Source organism: Aulonocara sp. 'chitande type north' Nkhata Bay, linkage group LG7 (genome assembly GCF_057382095.1).
Source record: "Aulonocara sp. 'chitande type north' Nkhata Bay isolate Kocher_YH1m ecotype deep benthic linkage group LG7, A_spYH_male_GT1.1, whole genome shotgun sequence".
In the NCBI taxonomy this organism is placed as follows: Eukaryota; Metazoa; Chordata; class Actinopteri; order Cichliformes; family Cichlidae; genus Aulonocara; species Aulonocara sp. 'chitande type north' Nkhata Bay.
This window is the reverse complement of record NC_141350.1, coordinates 42,178,884-42,206,340: the sequence shown is the minus strand read 5'-3', so window position 1 is coordinate 42,206,340 and position 27,457 is coordinate 42,178,884. Positions and strand designations below refer to the sequence as shown.

The window sequence follows — 27,457 nt, the reverse complement described above, 5'->3', positions numbered from 1 at the left end:
TACTCATCAGTTTTGGGAATGGGTCTTAGCAAATGATTTCACAGAAGCTGCCAGCAACCTCCAGCAACCATTCTCAGCCAGTTGGGTAATACTCATATTCTCTAGTTGCGAGGTGGTTGCTAACTGGCCTCTAGTCTGTGCGAATATGCCTTGAGAGAAAATCTAAATATGTATTTTTAATATTTGAAAGAATATTTATTCCTTTATGATGGAGACTTGTTTAGAATTGCTGTTAGTTTACCTGTCTGTCTTTCTAAAAGTAAATATCTTTAAATCTGTTGACGTTCGATCTCATGTGTATGTTGTGTGTTTGAAAGGTGAGTTGAGAAAGACAGTTTTTTTCAGACTCAGATTTTATCGACATAAATAACCAAAGGCCATTTTGGAACTAAAAAGTCTATATGATTTGTCAGAAGCAAAAACAACTCAAGTCGCGAACAAACACAGGGCACAGACTTATCGCTGCTATCTGTAGGGTATGAAGCCATGCCCTATCCATCTCAGTCGGGTCACAATACTTCATTTTCCCTCATTTTTCTGAAAGGGGAAAATATGATTCCACCTATCGATTGCTGCGTAAATGTGTTGCCTAGTGATGAAAGATGAGGTGTGCTTTGCTTTTATGTGATCCAATTAACCTCCAGCTAGGAGAGGGCTTTCTGCTGTGCCCTGCTTCTCCTGCAGTGTCGGAGTGCATGTGATGGGCACTTGGAGTGATTAGTGTTCCTGTGTGTTTGGATTTTGTTGACATATCATCCATGTCATTTCTCTAACCAGGGGATTATATTGCTATGGAGCTTAGCTTTATATCTAGTAGCCAGCAGTGAATGGAAGATGGCAAACTTTTTTTCTTTGTGGCTGTAAAAAAATAGGCATTTGTAAATTAGGTGATTGTTTTGAGGAATAAACAAATAAATTATGGGGTGATGATGCATTTATGTAGCTTTTTGAGCGGTTGGGTGTTGTAATAGCATAACACTCGTTTATAACAACTGAAATACCTTTCTCCAGTAACTTAGTGTTACTTAAGTGGTGTGCTGCTTAGTGGTTTTGGACACATTCAGCCTATTTCTCCCCTTTATGTGTTCATAAGGCTTTATCAGAAGCTGTCTTTGATAAGGTTTAAACTTCTTGACTTTGCCAGTGGCATTTTCTCTATCTGAGGAGCAGCTGACATTTATATCCAGCCCTCCATGAGCTCGAAAATACCTTTTTTTTAAGATTTCATTGTTCTGTGGCTGAGAATATGAAAGTTACTTCTCATGCTGACCGACAGTAGGTCCATTGATAGTGACTTCGAGGTCCCTTAAGCAGTTTCTCTACAGTGCACATAGAGCAAATGTTTAACCAAAGGAAATGCCATGTAAAGATCACGTCCTAATGTTTTACCTTGTGGACTTATGAAAATTTGGGATTTCAAAAGCTTTTTAAATGTCAGTATTAGAAGAGGAAAAACAAGATGTGCCATCTTCTTCAAAACACCATAATCAGTAAAGTAAAAATGTGGGCACCACCTGATGCAAAAGTGAGCAACACCATTAGCAACCATCAAAATAACATATTGTTGGTTTTTTATTTGTTTTTGGGTTGTTTTTTTTAAAGACTGTTTTTTGTTTCTCAGAAATTTTGAATAGGTCCTCAGATTTTCTTTTTGCATTTCTTGTAGAGTTCTCTGAAAAGCTCGACTGTGGTTTGTTTGACAGATTTGTTTAAAAGTGGACTTTGAAGATATATTTTTAACACTAAACATAATTACACCTAAATCATTTATTTATACATTTTTGTATAATTATTTTGATAGTCGACTAGTCAGATCATGCATCAATTCGACGTAAAACGTACAGTTTATTGCACCAGCATGCATCTGCTCTTATATAACTATCATTAGCTTACAGCTTTAAGTGTTTCAGGTATGTGCTAACTAAAAATAAAAACAAGATGATAGTTTATTGAATTTAAATTAAATTTGCAAATTGTTTCGGTGGAGTTTAATAAACTCAGCCGTCTGCTCCTTGCTATCTAAAATATAACAGGACACCGGAGTATATTCTCGAGTGTCTCACACTTCTGATAATCAATTGTCTACTTGATGTTTATTCAGTCGTGTAAAGACTATAACTTTAATCTCAGCCAAACCAATTTACTGAGGAACAAATAAAATACTGAAAAAAGCCAAACAATATAATTTTTAAGTTATCTAAGTGACTCATATATATTTAACCTGAGTAGCGAAAGACGGCGGTGGGTTTGAAAACGATTTGCCGGGAGTCCGGTGTTCTCACCGGCTCTAGTGAGCCTTGAACCCCGGCTAGCTATCGAGCTAGTGGGTAACAGACGTCTCCAAAAACTTCGGAGCGCTTTTGAAAATATGTGGTGTCTTGATAAACTGAGCAGATATTTGAGGTTTACACAGCTACATTCTCACCTGAAAATATGTTAAACGTTTATTTTGTGACCCAGAAAGAATAATAAGAGTACTATTAAAACTAACTAGCTGCCGCCATTGTTGACAACTGAGCAGGGCCGCGCTACGAATTCTGGGACACGGTTTCTTCTTCTTCGGGGTTTAACGGCAGCTGGCATCCTTGTACATGCAGTGCTGCCATCTTCTGTTTCAGTCCGTTATTGCACTCTTAAATCCTGCTACTTATTCCTGCGTCTTTTGGGATCTTACAAAGCTTCAAACGATGCGTCGACTATTAAATTAGTCGTCGACGATTTTGATAGTCGACGTAACCGTGACTAGTCGACTAATCGTGGCAGCCCTATTTGCAACAATGCTCAGTGAGTAGTTGAAATGCAGTTATTTCCAATACAAATCTATACAGTGAAGACCGACATTAAAGGCGTAGCCCAATTGTCTAAATGCATCATCTGTTTTTCTTAGACTATTCATTGAAAAAATAAGAATGGAAAAACAAATGAGCATTTTTGCATTGTTAGTCCTTACCTTTCCTTTCACTATATTAAAATAATACAATAAGGTTGGATTTGGTCTGAAAGCTTGAAAGTCAAGGCTGGGGTGACTCATATCTCCGCCATTAATATAAAAGGAAAAGATATTATGGCATTATAGGCATTTGGATTGATATTTTCTGTTGAAGTCTTTTCCAAGTAAGAAGACAGCTGACGAGCTTTGCATGGTCTAGTTTCTTGGCAAATGTTTGCAAAATATCCTGTGAAATCAGTCTAACCTTAAAACAGTTTGGTTTGAATTGTCTCTCCTGGGCTTTCCTATTTGTCATCCTCAGAACTGAAAGTTAATGTGTGGAACCCATGGTAACGGCTGAAAATCGCCTCTTACATCTGGTAGATTTTGGAAGTGCGTCTTAATGGCAATCACAAGTCTCTTCAGAGTCTCAGGAGAGGCTCCTGTGTCTCCTATAGTTTACACCCTCTGAAATCTTCAGTCACTTTTCTGGTCAGGTTGCCAAGGAGGTCATCTTGTGCACCCCAGACTCATCAGACAAGACAAGCTCTTCACGCTTTTATAGGCAACTAGACCTCTTAAGGTGCCTCAGTAATTGAACAAGGTTGTCAGTGAAAAATTGAAGCTATTTATTTTCCCTGCTCTCTTAACAATAATGCTTACACCTTAAAACAAGCTGGCTAAAATATACCGTTGAGCCTTTGGGGTTGACTTGCAGCTCTGCATTTATATAATACAGTCAGAATTTTCTATTGTCTATTGTTTATGGCAATAAATGAACACGTGTTGTTTTAGTGTCTTTTTGTGACTACTGCCACTACTCCATTGATCTGTTATTTAGAAAAATGCATTGCCGGTGCTTTGTCACACAGTGACAACACAAAGTCTATGCAGCTCAGCAGGAACTTTATTCCATTTTACAATCCTTTATATACAGTCACAGGTCAGTGCCTTTCCAGCTATGGTGTTGCTTGTCCAGCGATCATCACTTTCATCAAAGTGATGGCAGATTTCCAGCGTCTTTGGCCCTCATGATTATTTGCTAACCCACAAGGTTAAGAAAATAATGCTATAATGCTGTCTTTACAGGCAGCAGCGAAAACATCATTAAAAGCTTTACAATATTACAAGACAGTATCAGTAGGGGTACATGGGCAAGTAGTAGTAATATTTTTTCTGTATTTTTGGTATGATGACATGCAACCTTAAATACCGTCTTTTTAAATCACTCATTACCTGCCTCATTCTGACCTCATTCTGACCTCCTGTTTACTGGCTATCATCTTGACCTCCCTCTCCTTCTTCAGGACAACATCACATAATTATAAATCTCGGCATCACCTATACCGTCCTGATTAATATTAAACCTGCCCCACAGCTGCAGAAAATGCAGGCAGCATTATTACTTGTAAATAGTTCAATGAAGTATTCATACATTTGAAGTAATACAATTACTGAGACGCAAGGATTTTAATACACTTCAATTATCCTCAGGCAAGGCCTAATTTTAGCCAGTGTAAACAATAGCTTTTGTCTCTTAATAAAATGTTATTCAGGAACTCTGAATGTACAATAGTGTAGAGTACTAACTAGTTAATTACCACCAGTAGTTAATTTAAATGCTTCACTTTAAGAGTGGCTGAAATCACATTACAAGAGTCTCCCAGGCTTAAGCACCTCTGAGCCCCCGAGTTGAATAATGCTGGGCAGACACTGTGCGATTTTTTCAGTCGCGCGATTCAGCTCCTGCTCAAACTGTACGATTGACTCGCAGGGGTTAGAAGTTCATAGGACACGATGCAGGGTCTCACACTATACGGCTCGATGCTCTGATGCGACCTGAGTGCTCACACTGTGCGTCCATAAAATGAAGGTTATAACAGAAATTCTGTCGCTCGCTCTCCCTCTCTGTCTTTCACTCACACAGACACGCACACCACCACCATCAACTTTGCTAAATTGCTAATGAAAAACATTGATCAGGCAGCTGTGATTGAGCAGCATTGTAAATCCAACTATTTTCACAGTTGTTGTGGTCGCGATAATTTTGTGATGCCACATCGAAAAGGCTCGGATGAGCTTTCCAAAGTTCTACAAGTTGTGCCTCCATCGCTTGTGTCCAGATCACACGCTGCACTGCCGTGCTGCGCCGTCTTTTTCACTGACATTTGTGTTTGCGCGTGCGCAGTGTGAGAAACTGCGGTGACACCCTCACGACCAAGCAATTGATGATCGGGAGCTGGTCGTGAGGTGTTAATCGCTTCTCGTTACCCCACGTATACTACACGATGCACGACGCACGATGAAGGCCAAAATCGGGCCGATCGCCAAAACGGTCGCATGACTCAAAAATCGGCTCAAAATGGGTCAAAAATTGCACAGTGTAAGCCCAGCATAAGCAGTTTAAAAAAGGAAATATTTGTTCATCAAGTGGAAGAGAAGACATTCTTGACTTAAGGATTGCACTTGAGATAAAAATTAATTGATCATCATTCAGCTGAATACAGTTCATCCCAAGACATGTGGTGGGGTGTAGTTTTAGCCAGCTGGAGAGGGAAAGGTGGGGCACAGTGATTCAGGGACTAGTGCCAGGTGGAGCAATTTGCACGCCTGCTGTGAACGTTCTAATCCACTTCCCTTCTTATTCGGTAGTGCACTCGGACCTGAGAGACACACACACATGCTGAAAAGCCACAGCTCCGGTTGCCTGCCACTTACAAGAAAGCAGAGGTTGGAGTTGTAGAGAGTGCACCCACGGTAACTCATAATTTTGAGTTATTCTGTGTGTACCTTGAAAAATAAACATGTGTGTCTTAAAAAAATACTTTAAAAGTCTGTCTGTAGACGTTGACATAGTGGTGTGACAACACAAATGTCTGAATGACACTTAATGAAAGTGTTTGCTGAGACATTTCAGGTATAGTGGCTAAACTGTTAGTGAGCTTCCTAAAGATTTAATGCAGTTGTTATACAAACATCCCACATAGCAAGCAGGTCTGGCCCGGATCTGGCATCAACCTGGCACTTCTGACTGACTGGTGTCATGGCAGGGTGTATGTCAACCAGATGTGGGCCAGGTCTGGCAATGATGGCACTGTTTATGTTCCTATTTTCCTATTTTAGTTAGAAGACCCAAATAGTTGGATAGAGCACTTTCAGTAATCCCAGACAGTAGAGGAGCGGTATAAAAGAATCAGTCCATTCACTGTCTGAATAGAGTTTTGTCATGTTACTTTTGCACTATTATCTTCCGGCACATGTTGTTATTACATGGCTTGATTAAGGTACACATTAGGCTGACATCTGGGGCCAGAGCTGAAACTGTTCTGGGCCAGCACAGGACCACATAGTGTGTCTGCAACTGGCCTTGTGCTGGCCCATGTGTGGGCCTCATCTGGCAAACCAGATCTGGGCCACCAAAGGGCCATCATTCTTTGCGGTATGTGGGCCATGTGTGGGCCATTGTGTGGGCCATACCAATTTTGCTTTGTGGGATAGGGTTTTTATTTGGGTTTACATTCACCTGTGTATTAATCTAATGTTGATAGCTGCTACATGGGTGAGACACACACCTTGGTAATTTTTAAGTGTTGTTTAAACAGGACTTGAGCTTGATGCCATTAATAAACATGCTGAAAAAAAGACTGGCTCTTGTGGTCTTTTGATGATAACATTGTCTTAGGACATTTTAGAACCCATCATGTACTAAAGCAGAACCGTTTGAGCTAAACAGGGAATTAGATCAGATTTAGGACTGGATTTACTAACCGTTCGTGCCATCGTGAAATCCTCTTTTGGCATTAAAAAGCTTCTGTAGGTATTTACTAAAGCAGGGGCAGTTTTCCAACTGATAGACGTGGATGCAGGTAATCTTACTTACTATAAGTTTCCTTTTCAGAGTGCAAAATTCTGGGAGGAGAGTATGTAAATGAATCACACAAATATGATTTACAAAGGTTGCACCACTGTTTACTCCAAGTTGTCCTGAATGTAATGCCTGGAAAAAAATCATGTATTATGTGCCCAGTGTAGCTGAGATATCTGCCAATAGGAAAATTCATTTATTTAGAATGAGAAGGGTAGAGTTTATCAGAAAGAGCATATAATTGGTGCGAGTTGATGGCTCAGAGCTGTCCGTGCACTGTGAAAGCTTTGGCCATGTCCTGTAACTCTTCACTGACTCCTCCACCCTGCATGTTTAAAGATGAATCCTACATGCTTCTTGTCTTCAGTAAAACTAGCATTTTGATAAAACAGAGCCTAACTTAACTGGACTGAGCCGAGCGTCAGAGAGAAGAGGAGAATCCCATTACGAAATGCATAGAAGGTTGCTTCTTTTTTTATAGGCAGCCGGGTTTCTTTACAGAGATGAGGTTTGCAGTGTGCCAGGAATTTAGTCACATTTATACACAGAGAAAGCTCCTCAATGAAAAAACATCTTTTCCCTGGTATCAGGTCTGTTGTCAGATTAAAATATTGGTCAGAATGCAGCAATTAATGAGACTGAAGCAGACTTGAAGTGTTAGATCAGTGTGTGAATGTTACAATATATTTTATTGACTTTAATAAATGACTGCAGCCTCAGACCGCTGCAAAAAAATTAAAGAGGGGTGCGCTTGGCGCGGTAACAGTAACTTCATTAACACTGGGCTGGTTCTATATCTGATGCTAAATAATGTTTGTCACATGTCCGCAGTTATACACTCATTTCAGCTTTATATGGTGTAACAGACTGCAGTTTTCACAAGCAGTCTTTTTACCAGAAGACTCTACTTTTGTACCAGATTCTTCTTCAATTGTCTCTTATTGATATTTTGTTAGCAGATATAGTGCAGCCTCATCTCATCCCATCATCATGGACCATTTAATTTCACTGTCCCTTTAAGAATGCTGCTCTTTATTGAAATGAGCTATCTACGTGTTTGTTTATAAATTAGAGCAGCGTCAGGAGATCACCTACAGGACTTTCTGTTCCCATGGGCACAGTTATATGATTGGAGACCTTAGATTTTACATGCCAGTTTTGTCAGTGACCACTAATTGTTTTCATTTCTGTGAAACATTAGTCTGGGAGAGTAGCATCAGCAGGTTGGGAGGCATTAAACCTTTGTAGGTGCTTCTAAAGGAGGTGAGAACAATGTTGTGCTAGATTTACAAAAAACAAAATTGTAATCAGAGTATCATAATAAAGGCATGCGGCCCATCCTGTAATGTTCTTGCTGTAATTTTTTACTTTTCTTAACACAAACAGTGCACCACCACCACCCTCTTGCCCTGCCCCATTCCAATCTTTGTTGCTGTTCGGGTTTTCCTACCTCTTACCTCAGTCTCCATTTATAAATCTCATTAAAAAAAATGCTGTTTGATTAGTGACTTACTGAAGTTGGCCAGCCTAATATGTTTGATCAGGGAGTGGTTGCAAGATGCACACATGGTGGAGGATAAAGATAGGATGAGAGGAGGAGGAGTAGGAGGGAGGCTGAAGGGAGATGAAGGGCTTATATTTCTTGGGTGAAGTTCTACTTAGGTCGCCAGGGATAAAAACAGGTGATTATAAGAAACGGTTTGATTTGGAGCCACACATGTCTGTCTTGGGGACACGAATGCGTCAGTACCATGTTGGGGTTTATTTTAGAAGTTGCTTGCTGCATGGTGTGAAATGATATGGGAAAAAAACATTTTAATCTCCATTCCCATTGCTGCCATAGGCCTTTTGCCTCATACTGCATGTATATAACATCAAGTCAGTAAATCCCAAGTTTCACATCTGTCTAATGATGAGGTCTGGTTCAGCTGTTTGTTTGATATGTGATCAGATTCCTCAGGCCACATCCTGAGGGATTGGCAGTGCCCAAAATTACTCCTGTAGAGTTTACAGCCAGGATTTAGCACATGGAGTTAAGCTATCTACACAAATCATTCCCTTTTTCATTTGCAGAAACAGTCCTACAGACATGATTTACAAGTACAGTGCTGCTTACATGAAATCCAAGGGCAACTCAAGGCTACAAATCACACTGACTTTGCCTCTCTGTTTACGATGTCCTCTTGGTGTCATAGAAAGGGACATATTCTAAATCTCAAGTTACAAATTACAGCATTTTTTTTCCTGTTGTATTTAGTTTCATCTGTGTCATAGTAAGTGGAAACTAGGACAGTGTGTCACATCCCCCAGAGAAAAGGATAGACAGGAAAATCCTTTCACTCGGCTGTAAGCGTGATCCAGCACCGACTAAGGGCCGGCTCGCCCCTTGACCACGGTCTCAGTTTTGTCACTCGCAAACACAGTTTTCTGAGTAAAAGCTATGCAGCAGCAGTCACTGACTGTACGCTGTCTCGGCACACAGAGGGTGACTAATTTTAAGGTGTGATTAGCTTGAAGGTGTGCCACATGAATACAAACATGAAAGCGACTGCTTAGAAAACTAATTCATATTTATGATTCATTCTTATTCTTATTCTTTTTCATTTATCAGAGGCAGACATTTTACTATTAATGCATATGATTATAAAGAAGAAAGACGCCTGTAATTAGCTTCAGCTGTGTGGGTGTTTGTTATTTAGGCAGCAAACACAATTTTATTTAGCTGGGGTGGTGGCACAAGCAATATTTAGAACAATACTTAATTATTTCAGATTAAAATGGAAGCCGTGTGCTTGATTGCTGATTTTTTATTTTTTTGCCACTGACTTTTCAGTACAAATCCTGACCTGCATTTCAATAATGCCACAACAGACCAAACTGTTGTGATTCCCGGTCCGATGGTGTAAGTTCCCAGGGGGTTAGGCTAGATGGAACTGGTAGTTAACTAACCAACAGCCAAAGGCAACAGATAAATAAATTATACAGATACATAACAGTGAAAGTCCTTGACATATTGTAGAAACATTTTTAACTTTTCTCACAACATAATGCATGACTTTGAAACAGATTAGTAGATATAGAGGTAGAAATGAGGGGATAGAGGGCCTCCTGGTTTATCAATAACCCTTAAACAGGCTCATAATTTTTTTGCTGTGTTATTTGAAACAACCTATGCAAGGTTAAATACAAATGTGAAAGCTCGATTTTTCCCTGCCGCCCAATTTAAAGGTGTAAATGTTAACACTTATTTGGCAGCTAGAGGATGCCTACCTTTAGATTTTATCTACAGCTCATTAAAGTAGCTTGCACAGCCTAGAAATTGGTAGTTTTTTAATGGGGCAGCTCTTGCATAAACAGTTGCTTAACTATAAGTTTTAAATAGGTAATCTGAAGGTATATGCTAAATTGTAGCTCAGGTGTAATGTGAAAGAAGTTAAAGACCGGGAATATTATAAATCATTCACTTATGGATTTGTTTAAAAACGAACAATAGACATTTCACTGTAGGGGAAAAAAAGGATGGATGAATACAGCAGTCCACGTGGGAGTTGGGTGACTGTCAGTGTAGTGGAGATATCAAAGATGAACTTATATAAACTTATAAACACCAGTAAAACTATTATATGAACTTTGGGGCCTTTTATACAGTCAGGAAAGATGTTAGAGACAGTGCTGCTTATGAGGTTAACACCTGTGACACCTGCAGTGTCCACCTGCAGTACTGCATAGTATGCGGCTAAGTTGGAAAAACAGAGCTGTGTAGTTGCAGCTTTCACTTCTCCAGACTCAAGATACACTGCTGCTGGTGCGAGAGGAGAGAAGCAACAGGGAACGATTCACAGTGGGGTACATTAGCTGAACAAATTCAGGTAAATTGTGTTTATTCACAACACTTGCCTGGTTTACCTTTATCTTTAAGGCTTATTTAAAATAAGAATTTCATTTTGCAGTGTAAAATGCTGTGTTTATTTTTACTGTGCATATGACAATAACATTTCTTCAAGGAAGAATAATCCCCCTACCCCCAAACTCCCTCCCTCATCATTTCATGTAAGGTTTTGGGAAGCTAGTTTAACCCTTTACTGCACTGTTTCTGAAGTGTTGCTCTTCTGTCTGGTGCTGTTCGTCTGGCAAGCTTGTCATTGCTTTTTGGGCCATGCCACATCTCCCACAGCATGCAGGGTCCAGGACAGAAAATCAATGGACTCTCATGGGCAACTCCATCAGTGCACTGATGGTGAAGAGAAGAGGGTGGGGGTCAGGTCTGCAGAATGAGGAGAGGGAGAGATGGAAGCAGGTTTTATGGTGTTATTTTTGTGCCACTATTCTGAGCGCAAGTAAAAAAAAAATTGAGCGCACGTAAAATAATGAATTTTGTTCACTCAAATTCAGCTTTTCTTCGCTCAAAATAAATTTCTCCTCAAAATGCAACACTTGCACCTGCAAACTTTTTTTTACATGCGCTCAATTTTTTTTTAGGTGAGCTCAGAATAGTGGCACAAAAATAACGCCATAGGTTTTAGGGGCATGTGAGGCCCGATTTAAGAGCATGTTTAGCCAAACAACGAGAATAAAGAGTAATACTGAAAGAGATGAACGCCTTTGCATCTTTTGAAATCGAAAGGGTTTTGTCACCAAAACCAAGCACATACTGAGCACAAACATATGACAGAGCCATGCTTTTCCAAAGATGTGAAATATTCTGTAGATATATACAAAGTAGGGTTCATCCAAAAACCATATGTCACATAAGCTGACAAAGGCAAACAGCTGTTTTCTTCTTTGGTTAACCCAGCTGTTCTCCAACGTTTCTCCAATACTATCCATTATCACAAAGTTGTTCACTCTTTGTTTTTTATCTATGGCACATCTACGTACCAAATATTCAAATATTTTCAGTTTGGAAGACTTCAACTTTCCATATCTGATATATGTGAAATATGAAAATGAAAATGTTGGAATAACATTCAGGAGTGCCGGAAACAAGAAGATGACAATGTATGAAAGTTAAAATAACAGGACGGAGAAATTAAAGGAGAGTGGGGGTGGGGTGGGAGATTGAGTTAGCGCACCATAATGAAAAGGATTGAAAGCAGGAGGGAACATGAACAAGCCTGATAAGCAAGTGACTGAGAAAGACGTAAGTGTTTTGGATTGTGTCGAGCAAATTCTTCCAAATAAGAGCAGTGGCTCATGAAAGTGATATCATATGGAAATGTCTCCAACACACCATTTAACATTCACTGCTGGAACTGACTGTAGATATGATTGCCTCAGGTTGCAGGCAATGCATGCAAATGTTATGTAAAATATGAAGTGTTGGCTTCCCTTTTCTGAATTATTTCATCCAAATTTTCTCATTAAGGTTTTAGATTTCACACCTCAATTTGATTTTACTGATACAATTTGCAAAATGAAGCTTACTTTCACAGCTACTAGATCCCTGGTAGAGATTTTTTCCAGTCTGTGAAATAAAGGCTAACAGGTTATTGTCATTTTATGTTTTTGTTTCAGTCGTGGACACCAAGGTGATCCTGGAGGGTTTGCAGAGGCTTGGCCCCACACCAATATATCTACCTGTCAGCTACCGGATCCTCAATGCAGAGTCAGCGTTCTTTTTACAGGAGGCAAACCAGGACTTAATGAGGAACTCCAGCCTCCAGGCTCGCACTGAGTCCTTTTTCATCCACCAGGCCCGGCAGATGCCCTTTGTCAATGCTAGCTATGGACCACTGTCTGTCCAGCAGCCTGTCCCCCTGGAGCTGCTACAGACTTCGCCAGGGCCCTTTAGCACACCCTCTTTCACTTCATCCTCAACAACATCAGTGTCGGCATCGCCTCTCTTTACATTCAACTGGAAGGTGCACACTTACATTATCAGCGAGAGGATTCACCCTAGCTGGCCGAAAGTTCAAGTGCTGTTCTATATTGCAGGCAGGGACTGGGATGATTACAGCACCATCCACAAGCTACCCTGTATCAGGATGTTTGCCTTTCATGAGACTCAAGAGGTGCGTGGAGCATGCAAGCTAAAAGGCGATCTGGGGATATGTGTTGCCGAGCTGGAGCCCCTGGCCAGCTGGTTCAGCCCACCTACTGTCAGGCCTGGTAGGCAGAAGGTCTCCGAGGAAGCTCAAGGCACTCCGGTGGAGCTCTACTATATGGTTCAAACCACAGATAACGGAGACTGCACTTCAGAGGATTCAAGAAAGGGCAGCTCTGTCCTCACAGACCAGCCGAGGCCGTTAGGGTACTTTGCAGGGCATACCCCTATGCAGCGCATTGGAAGTGTCAGACTGTTTCAGCCACTGTTGGAGCTGAAACTAGACAATAACTTTGTGGTGATGGCACCCTCCAAACCCATTCGGCAGCGAGAAACAGTCTCAACTTTTCTGGCTCTATCTGCTCTTTCTTCAGTACAAATTTTCACCCTCAGGTGAGTCAACCTCCTCCAGGGAGAACGCAGTTTACTTTGCAGCTGTACTAATGTTTTCTCATTCTCCATTCTCCAATTCAAACAGAAATTGTTTGAAATGCACACAGTTGAAAAGAAGGGTTTCATTTGAATTTTATAAAAAGAACAAATGATATATAAAACCCTTTGAGAACACTAAACATCCAACCCTTCGATAATATACAACATTTACAATTTATCCATGTTTGAAATTGTGCTTAAGCTTATAAAACTTTTCTTAAGAAGTTCTTGGTCATTGTCACACTGTAAAAAGCATCAGACAGGGTAGAACTAATCTTGCAAAATAACAAAATATTATTGTTTCTAAAACAGTGTACTGTCTGAGTAGTTATATTACGCAGATAAATGTGCGCTCTTGTTCATGAAACCATATTCTACAGGGAGAAAAGGTGAAGCGTAATTATCATATTTCCTTTGGCCAGAAACTATGGTCTGGAAAAGCTCTTTTCCCCATAAAGATGACGACCTGCGCTTTACGCTTGATGACAAGTTTTGAGACCTCAGTACATATCAGTAAAAAAATGTAAAAAGTTAAACATAAATAAGTAAATGAAATTTATAACTTTTTTATGTAACACTTTTTGAAACAGAGTTACAAAGCACTTCACAGTTTGAATAAAAGCTACATATTGAAGATAGTGTACGCCAGGGCTTGGCAACCCTGGTCACGTATGCCATGATTAACTGATGGCACGACCATAGCTGGACTGGCCATCGATGGTGATTTTTCTTTTTTATGGGCCGATGATTTTTTTTTTTTTTTTGTAAAGGCATAAACAATGAAAGGTGGTGGATTGGCCAGATGTGTAAATTTAAGTCAGTTGTTTGGTGGTGGCTATGGCGAAGCTTCCACAGAGGCCAGCAGGTGGATGAGAGAAAGGGGAGGCAGGAGGAGGAGACGGCCGCCGGACCGAGTGTCAGGTGAACTGAACTTCAGGTAAGAAGATATGGCCTGCAGTCTATCTGGCTCAGGTATAAACCAAGTTCAGGTGTAGTGTATTTTCGTTGTGCTGACTTTTTACAGTCAATTAGAATAACTCGTACTGCGTACTAGCTAGCATGAGAGAGTTTCTATATTATTCTGCACCTTTACGCTGCACAGCTGCCTCTTCTTCTCTCATTCTCTCTCCTCCCTTTCCTGTTGCTACTTCATCAAGCAATCAATCAATCAATCACGTGCAGGTTGTCCTGCAGTAAAATAGGACCCCCCCCGACCTTACACACACAACACAGACATCACATGGGGATACAGGTCGGAGATCGGTAGCGTTACAGAAAAAAAACACTGAAATATACACTACAATGGGAAAGTACAAGAGATAAAAAAGAGACCTCTACTCATGCTGGGCTCCTGGGAGGACAGCATGAGAACGGGAAACAGAAAAACTCCTCTGCACAAGAAAGCACATAAATGTCCACAGCACAACATTATGGAACACGTGACAAGCCACAGGGTCGGGTGGGGGGTGAGGAGTAATCCGAAGAAAACACAGCAGCCATCCTGCCCAGCGCTACCATTCCAGTGCGGGCTCAGACCCGCCGTGTTCCCAGGAGGGAACAAGCATCAAAGGCGTTTGGAAAGGGAGGGGGGATGAGTGTGTGCATATCAGTGTATATGTATGTGTGTGCGTGTCCAGAGTTCAGCTGAGACAGTGTCCTTCGCCCTGCTAGGCTAAGTAAACAGTCTTCCAGCCAACCCAGGTGGCCTTGCATGGAATGGGAAGGAACAGACTAAACACAGTCGTTATCAGGGTGCTTTTGTTCGGCTCCAGCCTTGCGACCGCAGCTGGTGCCGAAAGGGTATCCGCATGAAGTGATGGTGCTTTTTACTTTAGTGCGAACAGCTCATATGATCATGAAACTGATCAATGGTCAGCTGATCGGCTTTTCTCTCTTGTTTGTTTATCACCCACTTTGCGCCAGAAAGAGGAAACCGGCGGACGTCGCGGTAAACAACAGCAGCACGTTTAAGCTTGATCAGCTGTTGTTAGAATTTATTTATTATTAATTTCTAGTATCAGTTGATGTTTGCGGGAACCACAGCTGTAAAAGCTGCGTGATACCGGTTTGGTTATCTGGTGAGAGGGAAACATGAAGATGAAACCAGGAGATGTCCTGATGTTACTGAATCATCAGAGCTGAAAAGGTGATGGACAAACAGGTTTACCTTTTAGGTGACATGAATGAGTTGAAGGGAATAACACCAGGATCCTTTTCTAAGTAGCTGACAGCTGGTAACTGTGCAGGGTCGGGTCTAGCAAAGTTTTGCCAGGGGCCAGGTGGGGCATTAACAGGGAAAGGGGGGCACTAAGAAATATTTTTCTTTCTTATTCTCATTTAAAATGTCTGGCTTTAAGTAAATAATTATCTGAATCTCACAACCAAAGTTTTCATCTGATGTAAAATGTATAGAGATCATACATATATCAACAGGACTGTACATCACTGTCACAGCGTTCGTTTTCATTCAAAGGCTTTATGGCTTTTCCTATAATACCTGGGCGACCAGTCTCTAGTCAAAATGCCCGGGCCGATTTTTTTTGTCCCAGTCCAGCCCTGGGCACTACACGCAGTGAATTAATCTGAGAAGGTGCATTAAAAAATAAATGGCCGTGCCAGCGGTGAACATTGCAAATTAGCTCACATAGACACATTAGTTGTGCCACTTCGTAATGATGGTATCTTAGCTGACAACTCCAACTACCAGATTCAACTTGTAGTTGGCTAAAAATCACTTAGCCTCATGAGAGGGACATTGCTAGCTGGCACCTTTTTCAAGCGATGTTGAAATTCCCACATTCCAACATGATTCAGGAGCTGTCCGCTCAGCGCAGCATCAGCACCACGTAAATACACGGATACATCCAGAAGTATGACAGAAGTCACAATGTGTTTTCAGGACTTTCAGGTGTATGGACCAATGTATGGACCAATGTTTTCTTTTCTGATCAAACCAGAAAGGCTTAATGAGCAGCTGGATTTGTCTTGTATTAACTGGCTGAACTCAGAGGACATCGAAATGCAGCTGACCGAACTGAAAAGCTCGACTCTGTGGGGGTCAAAGTTTGCAGAACTACGAACGCAGCTGGTATCCATAGCTGTGCGTGTTCATGGAGTTTGCATTTTCACCTGCTGGACATCACTACCTGACAAGTTTAACTGTCTTCAGAACATTGCAGAGGCCTTATTGACAATATTTGGCTCTACATATCTGTGTGAGCAGATTTTCTCCCACATGAATAGTGTCCTCAGGTAGCCGTCTGAATGCTGGACACTTAGAGACCTGTGTCTCTGAGTGGGAGACCAGACATCACATTAACATGTGTATCCCTGTATCAACAAACATGCCATATTGGCCCAGTTTATTTTTCTTATCATTGTTGTGAGGAGACCATAAATAGCATTTGCATTTTCTGTTGTGGAGTTCTTGTTATGGATAAAAAGTGTTTATTTTTTGTTGTTTCAAAATAGCTGATAACTATTCGCTGATAGTTGCCAACATCTGCGAACAAATATAATTCTATAAAGTTGTTCTATATAGTGTGTAACTGTTGATATAGAGCGTTATTAAATTTATTGCTAATGCAATCATATGGCACACTGACTTCTGAGGAAATTTTAGATGGCACTCATCATCAGAAAGGTTGCCGACCCCTCGTGTACGTGTTCAAACATACTGACACATAATCAACCATATGGTCAGTTATTCATTCCAACGCATACAAATAGTGACAAACTATGGCTGAAAATAAAGGGGAAAAGATTAAGGGAAAACTAACCTGTAAAAATGAGTTTTTATCAGAACAAATATCAGAGTCAGCTGACCTGATTGACTAAGGAAAGCTGTTCCACAGTGTAGGCGCAACAACCTCAAAAGCGATCCCCTCTGGTTTTAAAATCAGAGCGAGGGACAGTTAGGGGACCCTGGTTAGAGGATCAGAGATGCCGGGTGCTATGATAAAGTCTCAGAAGCACTGCTATATAAGCAGGGCCCTGTCTATATAGAGCTGTATGTGTTAGTAACAGAATTTCAAAGTGGATTTGTAGTTTCACTGGGAGCCAGTGAAGGGATGCAAGAACAGGTGTAATATTTGACCGCTGGCTAGTTTTTGTCAGCAGTCTTGCTGCTGCGTTCTGCACTAATTGGAAACTGGCTATGGAGGACTGACTGATGCACGTGCTGGGAATTACAATAATCGAGGTGGGAGAAAATTAAAGTGTGAACTAAAAATACCAGATGATTGAATGACAGCAAAGGTTTGATATTTGCAATATTTCTTAGGTGACGGAAACAAGATTGGATGAGCTTTGAGATGTGAGTTTCAAGGTTGTGGGGGCTGATATACTGACTGACCCCCTTAGAAAAACTGTCTGGAATGTCAGTTTTACCAGAATTGAGATGAAGGAAGGAAAATGCCTACTTCAAGTAGGCTTTCAAAGGGTAAATATATTGCACTGCTTCAATGCAAATGCTAATTTCACTTTAAACAACTACTGACTCCACAACAACTTGAAATCTTTAAAAAGCACATTTATGTTAAAGTTTTCTGTGTGTGTGGGTGTGTGTGTGTGTGTGTGGGGGGGGGGGGGGTGAATCTTATTTTGATCATGTAAACAATATACAGGAGATTATGTAGCAAAGAAAATGCTTTACAAAATAAAAGAAAATACATTTCACCTGTTCTGATTTATTTACATGTCTAAAAGGAGTGGGAAGAAGTGCACACTTATTTAATCCCACTCCTTTGCCATTATCAGTTAACATGGTCTTTCCTCCCCACTGCTGTCAGACTCTACAACAAAGACTTTTGCAGCTGATCAAACACACACAAACCCGCACATGAGCAATAAGACTAAGTGCAATACTCTTTTCTGACAAAGTTGTATTTTTACTCAGTTGAATATAGCATTTGTATTCTATTTTATCCTATTTTATATTTTATTCTATTTTATTCTACTGTTTATAGTATTTTATTTGATTCTATTCTGTACAGTTGTGTACAGCATATTATTCTTATTGTATTCTAATTTTTGCTGTATAACTTTGCACTGTCCACTTTCTGCTGTGACAAAACAAATTTCCCACATGTGGGACTAATAAAGATGATCTTATCTTAACATTTATTTAGCTTCCTTACTGATATAATCTGCAGTAATAACAATGAACATATTTCTAATATAATATATACACCACATAAAATATTAATTATTATCATATCAATATGTTTTTGTAACTCCATAACTTTGCCTCCTCACAACAAAGCCGGTACCTCCAGTTTTGAAAAGTTAACTGTACAATCCAAATAAGCACCAAATAACAACTTTCTAAACAGAGACATTCACTGATATTCATCATTTTCCATTTCTTTCTATCTCATGAAGATCGTATCTTTATGACTCTTTTTGAATTGCTTTATGTTTGGACATTGCTCTGCACTCAAACTGTTCCACAGTTTCACTCCACGCACAGAAACACAAAAGCCTTTCCTGGCAGTACGCACATTCACAGTTTCGAAGTGACAAAAAACCCTTAAATTATAACTTCTTTCTCTCAAAAAAAGCATGCTTTGAATATCACCTGGATTAATATTCTTTTTTTGTTCTGAACAGATTTTGTGCTTGATTTATTTTATTGATGCTCCTGAAAACTGAAAGAGCAAAGCATTTTACACTTACCTTCCAGCGAACGAGACACTGTTTTCTTCTGAGTGAACAGAACTCCGGAAAAACGATAAAATTTTTTACAAAAACTGTGATGGATGTGTTTTATACAATCAGCTTGTTTGTCTTGTGTGCCTACAAACTTAAATTGAAGGATATTAGATTTCCCACAGCGCTTATATAGGAGTTTGTTTGCAGTGAAGTGGATAACACCTTAATTACACATTTGTGCTACTTATGAAGACTGTTTCATGTGTTCGCACTCAAAATTATCATGATTTAAAAAAATAAATGAATAAATCTGAGTTGAATCTGCACAGTGGCAGCAAAAATGTACTTGATTCATTGAGCTTTGTCTCATACAAATGACTTTTCAAAGAGACTGTAATTGCTGCATGTTGCGTGATGCAAATTAAGGTGTAAGGAATATGCATTTCCATCAAGCTACTTTTATTCAAGATCTAAATCATGGCAGATGAAATGGTTAGTGGCCTCAAAGTGGAGCTGTGACAGAGAGCCTTGGCAATTTGTCAACCCTGGGTGAGCAGGAAATCTGCCAAAAAGCCTCATTGCTTTTTCTCTCACTCCAGTGATGATGAACTCCCATGAAGTATTAGCGCTCACAGTGTGTGTTTATCACATTTGTCAGCATGTGTGTAAATGGGAACTTTAAAGGCGGTATTTTTTCCTTTAGTGCCTCTTTTGCACCAGTGTTGCACCCCAACCGTTCAGAAGTTCATCTTTTTTATGTTTTTCCATAGGGATAGCAAAGACTTAAAATTCAGCCAAAATACCTAATTAGCAACCAAAAGATTAAGCCTCAAAGTGTTTAAAAAAATCACAGGCTACTTTAGAGTACTTGACTACCAGCATGTCAAGCTGAACATCCATATGCTGATGATTAATCTCGCATTTGCTTTGTTGTGCGTTGCTTTTATCTTACAGGACAAAACCTGTGGTGCTATTCAGTGTGGTGTTCTCCCAGCTGCTGGATTTTCTGATAATACAAAACTTTCTTTAAATACCCTTTAAGGATTTGAAATGCCCATGGTGAAGGTGTGAATTCAAGTTCGGCATCACCAGCGGGTTGCTGGAGTTTGTGTTGATCCTTATTTTAAATTGCTATGTTTTTTTTTTTTTTTTTTTTTTTTTTTTTTTTCCTAAATTGCTATGTTGAACAAAGCGGTTTTTCTTCCCTCTCGCTCGAAGCAATGTTTGCCTATGCAGGCCGTGGGTGTTTATGAGAAGCGTACTTTACAAGTAGCTTTGGTGTGTTTCCCCCAGCCACTGATACATCATTAACTATTTATAGGGTTATTCCTTTCCTCTCCGCATTATCGCTTTCTCTCCTTTTTAACCCGTCCTCCTTTTCCTCCACCAGTTAACTTTTGACAAAAGAGTTGTGGGACTCTCCCAAGATAGCATTTACTCCTAAATGTGCTGCTGTCAGCTGGAATCAGTGTTTATATGCCTCCACACCAGTGACAGCTATGACAGGAGGCATTCTGTTTTCATGCTGTCCATCCCATTGTTGTGAAGGTGATTTTTGAAGGGTTTTTTTTTTTTCAAATTTGTTCCCAGCAAAGTCACAGTGACTTCAATTCCCCTCAAAAATGTATATTTTCTTTTTAATTGAGAAACAATCAGCAGGCTTATATTTGATAAACAGGGGTTACTATTCTATCTTTTGGTTCATGAAGGTCTTCACAATTGTCAGTAGGGTTGTCAAAAATGTAATAGTTGCTAATCAGCATCGAAATTGCTATTTGATTAGGTGCTCTACTGTAGACAGGCAGGCAACAAGCCCCTCCCCTCACTAGCAGCTAAACACATGAACAGTAGTTGACAATCACAATGCTGAACACCACTTAATAAGGAATTTAAGTGGTAAAGGGATCTTTAGGGGGGCTAAAGATCCCTTTTTAACAACAATAAAATATTAAACAGTTATGAATGTTAATCTGGCGAGAGCACATCTGATAGCCACATTATCACTAAGGTAGTGGCTATGGTTAATAACAGGATGATGCTAATGTTGGAGCTAGGCAGCAAAGTTATCAGTCCTTCCTGTAACTTTGATAGACAGTGTTAATTTGTCATGATAACACAATTATTTGTGTCTAAAAGGTGGTGTGTTTCTCCTAAAGCCTCAGATTGAAGCTGAGAAAAGTATACAAAGAATCAACTGATTTCCAGTGTTCTCAGCCAATTAGCCTCACGTATGTTATGTGTTCATCCCTGCAGTACCTTTGCATCCCACCAGGGGGCCCTGTCCCAGATATTGGAATTTACTGCTCTAGAGTAAGTGTATGAGTATTGCGACAATTAATCTCCATAAAAGTGTGTAAAGCTTGGCATGTTGCTAATAATCTAGTGTATTCTTACAGACTAGTTTATTTCTCAAATGAAATATTTGTAATATCGAGATCAGTTAGTCTTAAAGAACGCTAATTTTCACTCCTTTAAAACTTGTATTTTGATTTTAATGCTTCACATAAATCATAGATTCACTTTTGGCGTCCTTGAGATAGTTTTTTGCATCTCAGTGTTACAGCTCTTGGAAAAAGTTTTTATCCTCTAAAGTAGCACAGTGATTGTAATTTGATCACATAAATTGATGCCTGTCCTGTTACTTTAGCTCCACAACTTAATTAGCACTCTTACCAAGGGCTATATTATGTGTGCATTTAACTCCCTCTGCTTTATTATATAATTGGCTATGTTTGATCTAATCTGAACTAATCTAATGTAATTATTTTGAATGTAATTATAGGCTTTAATCCAAGCAGCTAAAAAAAGAAAAGAAAACAACACCGGCATGAATTTTCACATCTACACTCCTATTTGCAGACAAATACATGCACACATGTATAGTGACACCCACACACATACATATGTGGACCTTCTCTCTGCCAGCTGTAAAGTCATGGTGTGTTTGTCATGCTGAATGTTCCCGGTGGAATCAGTAATTCACTGCTCCCTGCCTCATTAGCCATGAAGAGAGTGGTGTAACAGGTTGGTAAAGGGTTCTCCAGCTACTCCTTATTCAACATGCAAATGAAAACACTATTTCCTCCTGAACAAATTAACAGGCTTTTCAAAAGATAAATTGCCCCAGCTGTATTGTAATTTTGACTAAACAATTCAACATATTTCCACAGATCCCCTCGGGGGCGGTGTTGCTGATGAATGCAAATGAATTTCTAATATCTGAGAGTGTGAAGGTATAAGTACGAGATCCTTCAAGCTGCTGTGCCAGCCAAACAGCCAGCACGAGCAGTTTTGTTTTCTGAAGACTTAGGAGGTGAGAGAGGGCAGGTTCATCGCTGCCCTGTGAATGAAGCAGCTGATTTAGCTAAGGCCAGTTTGTTGTTGCTCAGACGTTACGCAGAAATGATTCAGTGCTGTGTGTAGCTGATTCTGATCTTTAATACAGTTCAGGTTTACAGGTCTTGTGCTTTGGCTGTTTGTTTTTGGCAATTGTTTGCTGAAATATCAGCAGGAGTAAAGGCAGGAATAAAGATGTCCTCCTCAGTGTATTCAGCTTATCTTGACTGCTTTCCACCGTGATTCAGTTCCTGGTAAAGGTCACCCAAGATAGGTATGTCTCTTTTCCATTTTCATTTCTATACTTATCTGTACTCTTTCTTGTATTTTATCTGCTGCTCTGTCTTGGTTTCCCTCTCTTCTTTGTATTGTTTAACCTTTCTCTCCTGATACACGTTCTCCTTTTCTTGCTTTCCCCGAATTTGACATGTTTCTCTTCTTTGAGCTGCTCTGTGCTGAAACACTGTGAGAAAACCCCAGAATTCTGTCTGAGATAGACACGACTTGAAATTTCAGAAATTTGAATAAAAAACTAATTGTATTTAAAGCTGTCTGGTCTTCTTTACCTAGCTCCTTTTTGACATTTAGCCCCGTTGGCCAAAGTTATTTACTTTGACAGCACCTCATCTACTCATTAATAAGTTATACAGCATTAGAAATCCAGCGAGATTCACTATGGAGATCTTACTCTCTATAGGGTGTTGCAAAACAAAGCTATCGCCATTATCAAATAGCAATCTATTTAAGTCATTATATTTCTAACATAATGACTTTCTGTCATTGCTCTTTTCTTGAATTTGTCTTCTTTGTTTTTGCCTTCTCCCTTCACCCTTGTTTCTTTTGAAAGGTAGTGTGTTTCCAAGGAATGGATTTCTGTGAAAGCCATACTGATCTGCTGTAACATTCAGCGCGACACGTGCTTGAAAATGGCCTCATAACCCTTCTCAGACAGATTGATGAGCAGTAACGACTGTTTCTCTGCAGTCATTGCTGTTGTCTTTCCTCCTTGGAGTTGTATAAAGCTTTGCTGCAGATCAGCAAACTAAAGCTCCTGCCTTCATAACCGTTGCTGATAATGAGTTAATAAAGTGCATTTAAGTAGAAGCGTTTGGCTAATATTTATACTCTACATTTCTGGAGACGTTGTCAAAGCCCGACCAATATATGATTTCTTTTGTGTGTTATTTTAAGACCGATACTAATATTGATATTTGATGATTTAAGAATCTAATATAACAGTCAATATATTTTCCTTTGCAGACACACAAAACATAAGCAGATTATCTCAACATTTACTATGTGTATTTATTAATTTCCTCATTTTTAATGCTCTACTTGATCTGCCCTCTGACAGGCAAACTATGCAAGGTCAGTGGTCATAAAATAGTTGATGGTTGTTTCTCTTGTCTTTTATTTACTTTGATTTCAATTTAACAGCTGCTATAAATGCAGATACCAGCAAATAAATAACATTGGCAAATAATAATGGCCTGATGATAAACCCATAAGTTGTGCATTAGATAATCTTCATACCTAGGCTTATGTTCTTACTACAGTTATAATTGAATAGTATTTAAAAGTTAAAAAAAACACATATAAACTAACATTAGGATGGGTCATAAAGTAAACAATAAAAAGATAATATACTTACACTACAGTAAAATTTATATTTTTTATTATACATTTTTAAAATGTCAGCTTCAGATTTTGTGTAAATATTTGATGTTGGTTTAAGATGCACAGTTTTTCATGTCTCTGCAAGGCCTCTATTAGAAAGTACGTCTTAAAAAAAGAGAAGTAAAAGAAAAACAAAACAATAATTGGTAGAGTTTCTCACATTTAACTGTTACTAAAAAAAGGTTTTCCCTAATTGATTCACACTATCCACAAATAAAATATTAAAAATCCCTTGTAGTGAGAGTTAGCTTCACATTGTTCACAAAGTTTCAGAATTACTTTTTGGAGTTCAAAAGTGAAATACAGTATCTGAGCACAGAGCGGAGGCGGCAACCCGATGTACAGGGAATGCAAATATGATGCATCGACCTCGTGTGTTAATTTGCACTAATTACTGTAGTATGTGACATCATAATACATAAAATAAACTTCAGCAACTTTCCGTTAAACGCTGGATAAACTTTTGCATAATGGGGGAAAACAGTAGACTTTCAAATACATATGGGAATCCTGACTCAGTCTGCTTTATTAAAAAAAAACCTTTAGAACTGAACATTTAGAAGATGCTTAAACATATATGATGTATTGCTATTCACCCAAAAAATAATATAGAGCTGAATATATCTCTGAACAATATTGCCAGCATCTTTCTCCAGCCATGATGCTAGTTTTTTCATCATCAGTCAGCTGAAGCATGGTTGACAGATAACATTTGAATGCTATAGAATTGTTTAGACTGTATTCATTAACAGTGAGTAATGATGTATTAATCCAGAAACAGCTCATGTGATTAAACCCCAAATATTCAGAATTGCCACAAATACACTTTTCTTGATTTAGCTGTCATTGTGGCAGCTATGTTCTGTGTGTGCTGTGCAATACAGAATGAGCCTTGGCAACTAAAATCTCAGTCAAATCAAATCTGGATAGCGTCTGGATGAATTTTCTTACACTGTGTTTGATCCAATGGGAACATAGCTCAACACATGTGATCATAAATATGTTGTAACAACAAAATGTCCCTGTAAAGAAGCAGCCGAGGTTGTCATGAAGGATTACTCTTTTCTTTAGTTTCTTTTTTTTATCTACTGCTGCAATTCCTTTACTTATCCTGCAGTTGCTAACATCTTCAGGCAATATTTTTTTGCTACAACTTGTACAACTCCAGTTTTTGCAGTCTGAGTTGAAGATGATATATATAGGACTAGAGGGGATGACAAACAGTGTGAGATTAGGTAGTGAGGCAGTACAGGCAGAATAAGCTCTGCCAGCTAACTGTGAGGGGATGTGTCTCTCTTTTTCTGTCTCTCTCAGACAATCATAAGCTTGGCCTTTTAATCACTTGTTTATCCTTGATGTTTTTTGTAGGAATTTACTTTGAAAGTTTGATTCCACAGACTTGACAGCTGTAACACAAACTCAAAATCAGAGAAATTTTAATGTGGACTTGTGGGAAAAGAATAAAGACAGAGATTATGTGTTGGCTGTCATAACTGCAGTCTTTTTATAGAGGCTGATAGCTAACAACTAAAAACATAGAAAATGCACTTTACTCATCCTAGCTATATGCAAAGTTCCTCATGCATTGTGGGTTGAGAGATGACTCTGAAAGATTGAAATTTTGTCAAAGAATATACTGGGAATGAGAGAAACTAGACAGCAAAGTCATTGGTAAGCAATGGTAAGAGAATTTTTGTCACTTGTAAAAGGGAAAAATGAAAATCAAATAGGTCTGAGTATGACTTATTTGCCATGGCTTTTTGCTTTCTTCACAAAATTTCAAATTCAAATCATTAAGACTCTCCCTCTTCTGTGGAAACCAGAAAGATGAGCTTTCATTTGAACTGCAAGCCTTTGCCAAGGTGACACAACTTAAACTTCAGTTGATGCCTTGCTTTGGCTGCAAAAAGAGGGAATCAAAAAAGCTATGTCCAAATTAGCGAGGATCAGTTTGTGCAGTAAGGACAGAGCTCACCAGGAGAAACTGCAGCAGCTGACATGGTGTTATCTTTGGTAGCCGTCCACATTAGGATTTTTTTCCTGCTGCATGTTCTGTTGCTTTTTTTCTATTTTACAGCATTGCCTTTCGCCTGCCTATAACAAAAAAAGCCTCTGTATTCTTCTCTTCTTTAATAAGTCATTAAAAGACACAAGTATTCACATGGAAGAGTGAGTTCTTTTCAAAGAAAGGTTTGTAATAGTTCATTCAGTTGCCCATGAACACAACTTTGCCTGTGTGTTGAGCTTTGGGTCATGCACGTTATGTTGAAAAGTGGACCCAAATAGATCTGAGACTGAAGTAAAATAAAAAGTGAGCTTTTTATATATAATTTATAAAAAGTCCAGAAAAGGCAACACAAAAGGTAACACAAGTAAAAAATTGCAGAAAAATAACAAACATGAAAACTAGGAATATATAAAACTCACACAACAGACAATATGAAACATACAAAGTACAATGTGCAAAACTCTTGAGACACACACATTCCTTTATGTTTTACTTTCAAGGAACCCGACTTTCTTGTAATTTTAAAGTGGTTTAAAGCAACAACTCTTTAACTGTTCAAGTGGTTTTAAGCAATAGTTCTCCAATAGTTTAATAATAATTCACTTGCTATCTGAAGATCTTTTAAAGATTTTTGCATTTTTTAAAGCCACATAATTCAAGGAATAAATTATTGTTCTGTCTACACTAAACGGACAACTCAGCAAAGAACTGATTGTAAATTGTGTCTTTAGGCTCAGTTACTGAAAGTCTGTCTCAAAAACACGTAATTTGTCCTTCAGCTGAATCTATGAAAAATCCCAAAGATAACCCAGTTTTACTGGCATAACATAGTATTTTTGCACCAACAAGGTGATTCCCAAAGAGCAATGAGCTGAAAATCAGTCACAACATATCTTATAGATTGACGATCCAAATCTTTGTTTAAAATCAGAGGGATCACAGAAGATGTAAAATAGTGTGTGTCTACAGACCTCTATAAAACACAGTGGAGGAGAATGCCCTTCTTTCATTGAAGAGCAATGAAAAGAAATGATGAGAAAGTCTGCCCAAGAATGTTCAGGCTATACTACACAACATAGGTGCTCATGAAGTACTTACTTTCAAGCTTGTTGTAATTGTGAAAACTCTTTTTTTCACCTTAAATACAAAATTTCCATTTATGTTTGGAGCATTTTCAGTAAGTTGCTAAACATGGTTCCCCTTTTCCCAGCAAAATACAAAAATTAGGAGGAACAAGGCACAGTTGAGCATAATCGAGACGATCAAGGGAGTACAACCCAGATATAAGAGAAAACTAGTTAACAGAAGAAAATGGGAAGCAAACTACTATAACTGAAAAAAACAGACACCCCCCTTAATTGAGGGGGTAATTCAGATGAAAAGACAAACTCCATAGACATTAAAAGATAACAAGAACTCAAATCCAAAAAGATCTTGTGCTCAAGATAACTGGAATGATTGTGAAATTAAAACGATGAATGAAAAACTCTGACTAAACATAATCAAAAGACAAGA

General features: G+C 39.1%; 1 protein-coding gene across 1 annotated transcript in view; it reads left to right on the top strand.

Annotated features, from left to right (window-relative positions):
• Window positions 1-27,457, top strand: part of LOC147325787 (transmembrane protein 132C-like) — a 183,562-nt gene that overhangs the window by 53,627 nt on the left and 102,478 nt on the right. The window contains exon 3 of the mRNA XM_086300485.1: window positions 12,309-13,230. Coding sequence (XP_086156611.1) covers window positions 12,309-13,230 — 922 coding nt within the window. The remainder of the gene's footprint in view (window positions 1-12,308; window positions 13,231-27,457) is intronic.